The following is an 11,545-nucleotide window of genomic DNA, read 5'->3' on the forward strand; positions in this document are numbered from 1 at the left end:
GGGCATTATGGCTTTAAAGGGCAAAAAGGCAATGCCGAAGCACATATAGCTTATATATGTGTCATGCTGGTTCACCAACCGAAGTGATCGCTGTGTTGAGCAGCACCACCGGCCTCACGCAGGAAGCTAGCGTAGACATATAGTGATTTCATGCCTACTAGACTTGAAATGCGTGAGAACGATGCTGGTGTATCACAAATATTTCATAGCGCCTGCCGCTTAGATGTTTCGTGGTTGCCTTAGGTTGGCCATACACGAGCATGCGCTCTTATGTTTTAGTCCCTACGCCAAGCGATCAGATAGTGAGCAGATTTACTACTTCATGCTGGCAATACAAAGACGCCGGTTCTCTTCGTTGAATTAAAACCGATATACACAAAATAGTTCACAACATATACACACACCGTGGCTGATAATGCGCGTCGCTTGTTTGCGCCCCCAAGAGATATTTCCGCGTAGTGTAGTTACCGATGCACCGAAAGGCTTCCCTGACGACCTTATATGAACGGACATTGCGTAAGTTTCACAAGATACGATCTAAAACATCTCAAAATCGTTGCGCAGCACGCGACAGCAATATTTTGAAGCAGCGCCGCGCCGTGTCGCACAAGCCAGAGGAGGAAAGGCCCGCCCGGCGCCCTTTTCTCCTCGGCAGAAAGTCGTTTTCACCCAAGTTTTCACCCGACCGCATGGATGGATGGATGGATGAATGGATGAATGAGAATGAATGTATGAATGAGGCTCAACCCTTTGAATCGGGCGGCGGCGGCGCGCGCCACCTAGCCTTGAATGGTACTATATGCATGCATACCTATGTATTTACTCCTTCACTTTCGCGTTGATATTATCCACCAATCAGATAGCCTCCGTTTAGTTATCTCTACCTGTTCAAAGTCTATTTTACTTTTACAGTCTTTAAAACCCAAAGCTTTGAATAGTTCCCCGTTACATACAACTGCAGAGTGAAGTTGTTTACAAGCAAGTATCAAGTGTTCAGCCGTTTCCTCCTCCTCTCCACACGCCCCGCACAACAAGTATATCTCCTGGTATCTGGCTCGGTACGTTTTAGTCCGCAGTACACCTGTCCTGGCCTCACACAACAATGAGCTTCCCTTAGAGTTTTCGTAAATATTTTCTGCTATTTCTTGCTTAAATGTCCTGTATGTCTCTAATGCCGATTTGGTTTGAATCTCTGTTTTCCACATACGCCTCTCTGTCTCCTTAACCTTTTTCTTGACAGATGATTCCTTACCTGTCTCCCCACTGCTGCCCAAGTATTTCCTTCACAATTTTCTAGTTCGCTTCCTCCACCTTGTGTCAACATTCCTTGTGTATAAGTAACTGAAAATTTTTCTAGCCCACCGCATTTCCCCCATTTTTCTCAATCGCTCCTCAAATGCTATCTTGCTACTAGCCTCTCTGTCCTCGAAAGAAGACCATCCCAGGTCCCCCTGCACACCAAGATTTGGTGTCTTGCCATGTGCTCCCAGAGCGAGTCTACCCAAACCACGTTGCCTAGTTTCCAACTGTGCCCGGGTCTCTGCTCTCATACATAGAACTGCATTGGCAAAAGTCAGGCCCGGAACCATTACCCCCTTCCATATCCCTCGTACTACCTCGTACCTATTGTAGTTCCACAGTGCCCTACTCTTCATAATCGCTGCACTTCTGTTACCTTTAGTCGTTACATATTTTTCGTACTCTGTCAGATACTCAATTCCATTATTTATCTACACCCCGAGATACTCGTACTTATCGACTATCTCCAGCGTGACCTTCCGTATCTTATGCTCGCCGCAAATGTTATCATTAAAAATCATGACTGCTGATTTTTCTTTGCTAAACTTCAAGCCTAATCTGTCTCCTTCTGTACCACATATGTCCATCAATTCTTGCAGATATTCTGTATTGTCAGCCATAAATACAATATCATCCGCATGCATCAGTACTGGTAATGACTGTTCAATCAATTTTCCTTGTTTGAAAAACGATAGGTTGAAGCCGAGTCCGCTTTGCTGTATTTTGGCCTCTAAACCTTGTAGGTACAACATAAACATCAGAGGTGACAATGGACACCCTTGCCTAAGCCCCCGCCGAATCATTACAGGCTCCGAAACCTGCTTTTCTCATTGTATAATCACCCGGCTACATTTATAGATATCTTTTAAGAAATTGGTTACTCCATCTTGCACTCCTAAAGTTTCCAGAATGCCCCACAAGCGCTTTTGAAGTACACAGTCATAGGCTCCCTTGATATCCAAGAAAGCCAGCCATAGGGGGTCTGTGTCCCTTTTCAGCTATTTCAATGCACTGTTTTAGTGAGAACAGATTGTCTTCTAGCCTCCTATGCTTCCAGAACCCATTTTGTAGCTCTCCAAGCACCCCCCTCGTTCTCTACCCATGCCTGCAGTCTGTCCTTTATAATCTACATAACCACCCTGTAAACCACTGACGTCACTGTTATAGGCCGGTAGTTATTTATATCAGCTTTGTCCCCATTTCCCTTATATATCATTCTCATCCTACTTAGCCTCCATTCGTCAGGTACTTTACCATCCATTAGAATTTTGCTCACCACCTCCTTTAATGCTTTCTTAGATTTTGCCGTCTTAGATTTCGGGCCCAATTTCTTTATTAACATAATTGGAATACCGGGTCTGCCGATGTGCTACTTGGTACCCTCTTCTCGGCTCTTTTCCACTCTCTTTGTCCAAGCGAAAGCAGTGGATTGACCGGGCTATCCCTCTCCGACATACTGCATGTACCATTTCTCTGTTCCGTAAATTTTTCCCTCATCATGTTTCTTATATGCTCCTTTGCCTCCTCTCTTTCTAACCGAGTACCTTGAGCTGTTTTAGGCTTGTCCTATTACCCAAGGAGTTCAGATGTTGCCAAAATTTCCTAGCTGCCTGTTTATCTTTTTTATTGCTTACTTCTGACAGCCATTGGGACCCTTTTGTCTTGATTTTCTCGTTGATCAAATAGGATGCTTCGCTTCTGCATTTTATGTAGTTTACCCATTTCCTCTCTACTTCTGCTTCACGTTCTCCCTTACTTTTGGAATACCTGTGTTCCCTGGAAGCCTCCTGACGTTGCTTATGGCCTTCTTAACCTCTTCATGCCACCAGCTCTTGAGTTTTCGTATCCCTTGCCGTGGTTTCCTGACTCGCACCTTACCTAGCTCACGCTCAAATAGTCTCATTAACTTTGGGTAAGTCCAATCAGTTTCAGTACCCTCCGATATTTCCTCTTCAGTTTGTTTGGCCGCTATTTCCACTTGCTCTTCTGAGTAAAAAATCCCATCTGGCATTTCCTCACGCCTCGTTTGTGCTTTAGTTTCCCCTCTTAAAACTCAACTTCGTCGAATGCGCACAATGCCCTCCGGAGCTCCCTGGCCGTCGCTACCTTAGCCGGTTAACAGCTGTAATTATCCGTGACTCTCCTCAGAAGCACTGTTGAAACTGCAGCGCTTCCCTTTCTACACTCTCTAGAGAACTTAAGGGCTTCTGGCTGTACCCTCTCCCCTTGAGCTACGTCACGCAAAAGAGGCCCACATGTTCGGTGCAGCTTGCTACGAAGCTACGAGCGGCGCACCTGTGTTGAAAATGAGACGCGGAAGACCGAGTGGGCGACGACGGGGATAACAATTCTAGTTTCGGAAACCCTGCCACTCCTTTGATAGCTTCGGGGTTAGGAAATTCCTGGCATGCTGCGACATGCTTCCGAGCGCACTTTTTTTTTCTGGACATGAACCATGCATGTAGTCTCTGCGCATGTGCTGCGATTGTTGTTGTGTGTCCGGCAAGCCTTCGTTGCCGCGGAATGTGGATTACGTTTATGCCAGGATATGCCTAATAAATGCTGCGTGCCCAATTGCTGGAGCAATTACAAATCGGGGCCGAAAAATCATGCGTTCATGTTTCCGCAAGATGAATGACAGAATATTGGGTGCGGATGCTAAGGCAAAGAAGAAAATAAGGCAGCTGTTTCTTTGTAAATAGTTGCACGAATGTTTTGTATCGCCGTTGCTAAACTCATTTGAGGTGTTATAAATATGGGGTGAACTGCGGTACTGTATGTAATTATGCCTCGAAAGCGAAATTATTCGTTTAGAGCCCAATCTAGACTGGAATAAATACATGTGTCCCGAATGTGAAGAAGGGCACACCAGTGAAGTTGTCATGAGATATGTGTTATGGTGCAGTGCTAACATTTTGTTGAACTTTTGTGGTCGCATGAACGGCGAACTCTTTGACGCCGACGATAAATCAAGGCAAAGAAGCTACTCTGAAAAAGAGTGCAGCACTGTGACTTTTCAATATAAGCCATGCTCCCTGTCATCATTCACCCGAAATTCTTTCTCAATCCTAAGGTTGAACCATTTCATTTATTTTGGACGGGCTTTTTAATAATGCAGCGCGTAAATAGTTTTGCATAAATAAAACAATCTTAGAACACCCTCTGTTCTCTGCGTGCTCAACTATGCACAAAAAAAAGTCAATAACTGCGCTCTGGTTAACGTTGCCCATAAGGGCGCGATCCCATCATTCAACCCGTATCCCCGAGTACGCCGCCGACCTCTTTTCCATGACGTCACTCGCCGAGCGCTCAGGCCAGATAGAACTGTAGAGAGAAGGGAGGAGAAGAGGCAGTTCCCATAGTAGCAGTGATGCTGCAGTGATAATTAGCGGTGATGCTGACGGCGGATGCTTAATTTCTTCAACGCTCAGTCCATCACAAGAGTGGCGAGTTGACGGTAAACGTTACCTTGCGTGCACCACTGCTGTTTGTCTGCGTAGTACACAGAACACCCAGGCGGAGGTGTTTGCTGCTAAGCTCGAGACTGCGGGATCAAATCCCGGCCGCGTTTCGATGTGGGCGAAATGCAAAAACGCCCGTGCATCGGGGGCACGTTAAAGATCTCCTGGTTGTCAAAATTTATCCGGAGTTCCCCACCACGGCGTTCCTGATAATCAGAGCGTGGTTATGGCGGGTACAACCCCAGAATTTAATTTTCACCTGCCTTTTCCGTGGCTTCACTCCTAACCACTCATCCTCTTAGCTCTCCGCTGCGATTACGAAATTGCCACTACACAAAAAAGAGGCACGCTGCATGCGGCATCATTGCCCAGCATAGCTATTTAGCCAGCTCTCCTTTATTGGTCGCCTGAGCTATTAGTTTGGTTCCTGTAGGCGTCCCAAAATTGAAGTCGCACATCGAGCCATGTCGTTCTGGCTAGACGCATATGTGTCTAGTTCCTTGCTATGCCTAGAAATATAGCTCGTAACGTCACAAAACGCAAAATGCAAAAAACGCCCGTGCCCCGTGCATTGGGGGCACGTTAAAGATCCCCTGGTGGTCAAAATTTATCCGGAGTCCCCCACTACGGCGTGCTTCATGATCATAGCGCGGTTATGGCGCGTAAGACCCAAGCCTTCAATTCAATTCTCTGTGCCGCAGATCCATCGCTCATTCTTATGACGCGCACAGATCGGCTCATCCATGAAAGGGTGGAAACTTTCCATTCTGTAAAGTACACGTGCAGCCATGTGAGAGCCGGCCAAGTCCAATGTCCTTTGGGCCCAAAGTATGAGTTCGCCTATTGTGGTTCCACATAACTACGCCTGGAGCGGCTTGCACGAACATTTAATAACGGAAATAAAGAATTTAAGAACGCGCTCTTACATTTGTAATTTTTTTTCGTTATGAAATGTTCGTGCAAGCCGACTCTGGTGCTATGTGCTTTGCGACTTTGTTATCGCTTTGGTTGTTTGTTCTTGCTTTTGTTTTTCTAGCTTTTTCGTGCTTTACCCTGTATTTGATCGTCAAATATTTTCAATAAACCTATCGTTAAAACATGAAAGACAAACGCTCATAATTCGTCCACGTTTTCTTATTTTTTTAGCCTTGTTCCAGTGCTGTCTTTTTAAAGCGAAGTATTCTTTGCCTCTTCCTTCGACTTTGTGTGAAGTGATTTTTGAAGGGAGACGGAAGAGATAAGTGCAGCGCCGTAACTGTCTCAACTGCTGCTGTCTGTCACACCACGTCGGGGTTGTGGTTCAGAGCAGACATGGAAGTAGCGTTGCAGAGAGAAAACGCGACGCGAAAAATTGGACATTTACACCGCGCGAATGTACACAATGCCCTATGGAGCTCCCTCGTTGTCGCCACATTAGCCTCTTGATAGCTCTAATTATCTGTGACCCCTGCAAAAGCTTTACAGAAAATGCAGCGCTTATCTTACTACCAACGTGCGCTCGGGCACTTAGATTTAGGGACACGTTAAAGAACACTACGGATTCAAATTAACCCGGTGTCCGCCACTACAGCGTGCCTCATAATCCGATTGTGGTTTTGGCACGTGCAGCCCGACAATTCAATTAAAGCTTAATAGTTTTGCCACGATGCGATGTGTCATGTGAGGCAATGAATATGCTCAACACTCTCAGAGGTTATGAAATACGGCGCACAACAACGCCTCAAGCAAACACCTCTATTTTACAACTTTTTTACAACTTTGCAAGATCTCCGTCTCGTTCAGATTTATAGTCGGCATCTGAATGTTCGGAAAGCACATTCTCTTGCATAGCTGCGGAGGTCGATTTTGTGTTACGCGGTATTTCCTTCTCGTGAGCTGTTTCTGTAACTGACCAAACAGTCAGCGCGCCACATATTTTTTTAATTATCGGAGCACGTTTTTAGACTACCCGAAGAACGTCCTGCTAGAGAGAGAAAGAAGTAACTGTTACGCGAGCAAGTCAGCGAGCGTGTAGCTCTGTGGGCGCCACTGGCCTCCTTTCTTAAGGATGCGGGCGATGACCGTTTTGGTGCCGTTATCATCAGGAAGTAGAGTTTGGCGCTGTCTGCTTTTATTTTGTGTTCGTTTGCGGTCGAATTAGCTATACCTTTGGTAGCCATTTGTGGTTTGACAAGACAAGTATGTCGACGAATGAGAATCTTCTTTCTTCCAGTTCTCCGGTCGAAGTTGTATGGGGTAATGAGTGAGGTGGTTAAGAAATCTGGGAAAAGAAAAGCATGTCTTGGCAATAAAAATCTTATAATGCATCGTTTTGAAATCTACATGTCGTACCGCGGCACTAATTCAGCACTACATACTTTGGGCTTTCTCCCGAGACGTAGTAGGTACCTTGAGCTGCAGCTATACTCAGCGGGTCTCCAGCATGTCATAGAGATTACAAAGTTCTGTTGAACTGTGAAACTAATTGTTAAGTTAACGACGTTGTATATCGCTAGTCTGTGTACAGTAAAGGTTCTGGATAGCGCAAGGGCGTGAGAAGACTACGGGATACAGCGCTCTGCCTTTGCCACGATAGTGAACTATATATAAGACCAGTTGAGAAATTTTCCGTCCCTCCGCTAAATGCATTCACGTCGTGTTTATCAGTTTTTTTCCCAGAACCCCTTCCTCATATAAGCACTGCGAGATAAAACTATGCAGAACGCGGACGTATTTAGAGGCAGATTTTTGGGGACGAATAACTCGATACTAGACCCATGATGGCTAGTAAGCAGACACGCCTTGCACACCCACTGGCTTCAGTTAACAAATTGCAACATGAGTAACGAATGTTGGCGGGCTAGTTGGTTCGGATTCATGATGAAATTGTGCAGCGCAGCTAGAACACGGAGAAAGACGACCCACAGCGATTTGGCAATTTGCATAGAGGCAAACCAACCAATCCCAACGCACAATCATTATCATGCAATATGTGCTTTAGGATTGGTGCTATGAAAAAAAAAATACATGAATAGGTTACTTAGTCAAAGAGATTATCGTACAATTTTTCTCATGTCTACTGGAGCACATGTGACGCCGACAGAACAAATTCATCTCTTTTTGCACATGTGCTAATTCAGGAGATATACTCGAGGTCTTCGCTATCAAACATTTCGCATAACTGTCTTTCTTGCTGGCCTATACGCAACGTGCCCCGTTGAATGATATATGCAGTCCACCACTTTTCGGTAGCCAACCGTCATATATATAATATTGTTTGGAAACAATAAACCCGCGAGCAAGATTTAGCCTCGGCGCCGCGGGCGTTTTAGTTTCGAGCGCTTGGCAGGTCCGCCCGCTACGGGTCGTTGGGGGCTGCGCCCTACTTCCCTCTAGCAAAGCACGCGAAACGCTGCATTCAGAGCGTGGGATTTTAGTTCCAGTGTAATGACATGCGTATTCGACAGCGGCGCACCGTTCGTGAGCCGCATGAAGCGTTTTCTTCACACACCTGGGCGGCACGCCATGTTTCTTGCTATGCTGACGAGTTTTGTATGGCTGCGGGTGTCAAGATAGATGTAATACAACCAACTCGTGTTGGTTGCAGTAACTATATATGTCGAGAGACCCAAACACAGTGTTGGCAGCACTGTGTAGTAAAAGTTGGATAAACAGATGTAAAATGTCTGATAGGGCGACCGATGTTTCGATATGTGGGCCTCGCTTAGTCAAAGGTCTATGACGAAGGTATGTCCACCTATCGAAACGTTGGCCAGTTTGTCTGAGGAACTTTACCGCTGTTGTATCCAACTTTTATGTCAAAGTGTTTGCATCAGTCAGGCCATATCTTGACTTGTGTGTTGGGCACATGTATGCTAAATGTAGACGCACTTGACGCTTCAGGCACGGATATGCGAAATATAATAAGGGTTTTCATTCGAGCATAAATGCATCCCGAAGAGGCGAGAGCAAGGTCGGCTCTGCTCCCAAGTATTACGCAGGTGCCCTTGGCTGCTTTCGCAGCCAAGTGAACGGCCTTGTTCTGCGCGCTGTTGCATAGCGTCAGCGCCGGCCAAGGCTTACCCAAGCCTCGCTGTAAATGTCCCACACTACGGGAAAACACACATGTGGAAAGCGGCGCGTCAGAAAGCGCGTCGCCCGTGCTTGAGGGGAAACTGTGGCGACGACTGTCGAGGAAGCTCTCTCTCAGATGAAAACAAGAGTGCCAACAACCAGAAGTGCTGTGATAACAAATGCGTTTATTCAAACTAGCACACCGATTTAAATGCGCTATAGAAGTTACACATTCCCCCGCCCCCCTTTCCGTATTTGCTAAAGTCTTTATGTTCAACAGCAAAATGCAGACGTCGCTGAAATAGTGTCACCACTGATGAACAGCATTTATCTCATTTGAACATGAGCGGCGTCTCAGCGCTGCCTCTGTTTCGCTGTTGAACAAAGCAAAATTTTAAAGCAGCAAACAACAGAAATGTTACGCTTATCTAGCGCAATTTATATTACATGTTTAAATGAGTGTCTGAAACATATAGTATACTATTTGGCAAAAATACACGTCATAAGTTCGCCACAACGCCAGCATCGTTAACGAACCAAAAAAATGCTAACAAGGCACTGATGGCCAAAACCTGTCAGGGTCGGCCGGTGCTAATGGACCAACTTCTTTTCAAAAGAAATTGTCCAGTCCTTGTTTTCTCGGTACGTTGTAGTTCATCTCTTGGTTTGTAGTTGTTTCTACATACTCAAGAGAAGAATAGGAACTGACCACGCCTGCAAAGTACACAGGCAGCGTTGAGATCCATGACCTGAAGGGATGAACGGCCTTCGGAGAAGAGGTCCAATGATGTGCAAAGTTTGAAAGCATGCGTGACGTGGTTGGCGCCCGCATTGCCACTTAAGTCACTGCACTTTGATGACATGTGCAGGTGATCGAAAAAAAAAAGGACAGTATACGACACATCATGCGCGCATGAAGTCGTGCGAGAGCGTCCGTCTCGTGAAAGTTCCAACGAAAGTTGTATCTGTCCACTCGCTATGGGCACACAAACATTGGGCCCATGCTCTGGATGAGTATGCGCGCATGTTTCGCGAAACACACAGCCCAAGCAGAAATCAGAACTCTGGGAAGGCGTTCTACAGCTCGGACGATATTGTGTGTGTGTGTGTGCTGGGCGCCCGCATGGGACAACACTGCTGCACACGCCTCGCACACGAAAGAACACTACGTGGGCACGCCGCACTGCTGTCCGCTGCGCATAAAGTGGAAATAGACGAATCCAGTCTCGTGCCACCAGACTAGCGACAGGAACACAATGACGTGCCAAATCTGGTGGCTCGAGAAGACGTAGTCGACGCGGCCGGGCCACAGGCACTCGGGGAGTCGGAAGCGGTACACGGCGAACGCCATGCCGATGAGGCCGAAGAGCACAGCGATGCGTGGAAGGAGCAGGCGGACGATTGGCGCCTCGAGGCCGCCGTTGAGAGAGAACCAGTGCGCGGTGGGCGCCAGGCCGAAGAGGACCAGCGAACTGAGCACCAGCAGCCGCGCGGGTTCCAGCTCCGCTCGGTCGGCGAAGCGGGGCGCGAAGTTGAGCACCAGCACGACCGCGACAAGCAGCAGCTCGACGCCGCCGTAGGCGAGCTCCAGCCCCGGCCGGCAGCTGAAGGCAAAGTGGACGCCCGAGAGGAACGTCATGCTGAGGCTGAGCGCCACGCCGAGAACGTCCCACTTGAGCAGCCGCTGGTAGCACTGCTCCGAGTGGCAGTTGAACGTGTGGTACACCACCGACAGCAGCAGCGTCGTCATGTACGCCAGGCAGATGGCGACGCAGAACGCGCGGTCCACCGCAGAGGGAGACACCTCGTCCAGCCGCTGGACGAGGTCGTGCACGAACAGCGCCAGCATGACGAAGAAGCCCGACAGGTGCGTCCAAATGTTGAGCGTCTCGTTGTTCCACTCGAATGCGGAGCGCGCGCACCGGCGCAGTGCCAAGTTGCAGCGGTAGCCCGTCAGGATGAACGGGTTCTGGCGGAGGAACTCGGGCGCCTCATCGTAGGTGCGCAGTTCTTCTTCGGCTGCTTTGTCGCCGCCATGCGCCGAGAAATAGTCGATCACCCTTTTCCAGGCCGACTTGACGGTCTCGCCCGAAATGGCAACGCACCGGTGTTCCCCCTTCAAGTCGCACATGGCTGCTTCGAGATTGGCGCGCTGCTCTCTGACGACCCGTCCGCGGACGATGGCCGGTTTTTCAACGTCCCGACGCGAGCGCCGCGCCGCGGTGTGACGTCGGCGGTTGCGTCAATTGTGGCACCGTGACGGCGGCGGGGCTTCATGGGGCAGTACGGGACGGCCGAGCAGGGCGACCTCCGACGCTTTCCGGTTTTCCGATAAGCTGCGAGATGGTCTCTTCGCATGGGCACGCGACGCACGCAAACTGCTCGCTCGCGGCCGTCGAAACCAAGATTCGCCGCTGGCGGGTCGAACGCGCTTCCGGTGGTTTCGCCGACCTCTACGCAGAGGCGGAAGCGCTCGCGGCCTACCGAACGGAATCGGGCTAATCGTGGTCAATGTCGGTCAGGGAGGCAAGCCGGTACGCACGGCGAGTTCGATATCGCGCCATTACACCACCGTCATCGCTGACCCCAACGAATGATTAGAGCGATGAATTGACGCAAGAATAAATCATCGTAAACGTATCCAAGGATTCTCAGAGGTCTACACAAGGGAAGCAAACGTCATGTTTTAAGTGAAATGCATAAATAATATCGCACTTGCACTTTGTACGGAA

General features: G+C 48.3%; 1 protein-coding gene across 1 annotated transcript; it reads right to left on the reverse strand.

Moving 5' to 3' along the window:
* Positions 1 to 8,978: 8,978 nt before the first annotated feature.
* LOC126539557 (progestin and adipoQ receptor family member 3) lies at positions 8,979 to 11,040 on the reverse strand. Its single transcript, XM_050186439.2, has one exon. The coding sequence runs from the start codon at positions 10,942 to 10,944 to the stop codon at positions 9,979 to 9,981; it is 966 nt and encodes a 321-aa protein (XP_050042396.1). The 5' UTR covers positions 10,945 to 11,040; the 3' UTR covers positions 8,979 to 9,978.
* Between the last annotated feature and the right edge of the window lie 505 nt (positions 11,041 to 11,545).

Source organism: Dermacentor andersoni, chromosome 11 (genome assembly GCF_023375885.2).
Source record: "Dermacentor andersoni chromosome 11, qqDerAnde1_hic_scaffold, whole genome shotgun sequence".
NCBI classification, from domain to species: domain Eukaryota; kingdom Metazoa; phylum Arthropoda; class Arachnida; order Ixodida; family Ixodidae; genus Dermacentor; species Dermacentor andersoni.

Excerpts from the sequence above, each read along its gene's own strand:
- LOC126539557 (XM_050186439.2), bottom strand. The coding sequence starts at position 10,944 with ATGTGCGACTTGAAGGGGGAACACCGGTGCGTTGCCATTTCGGGCGAG.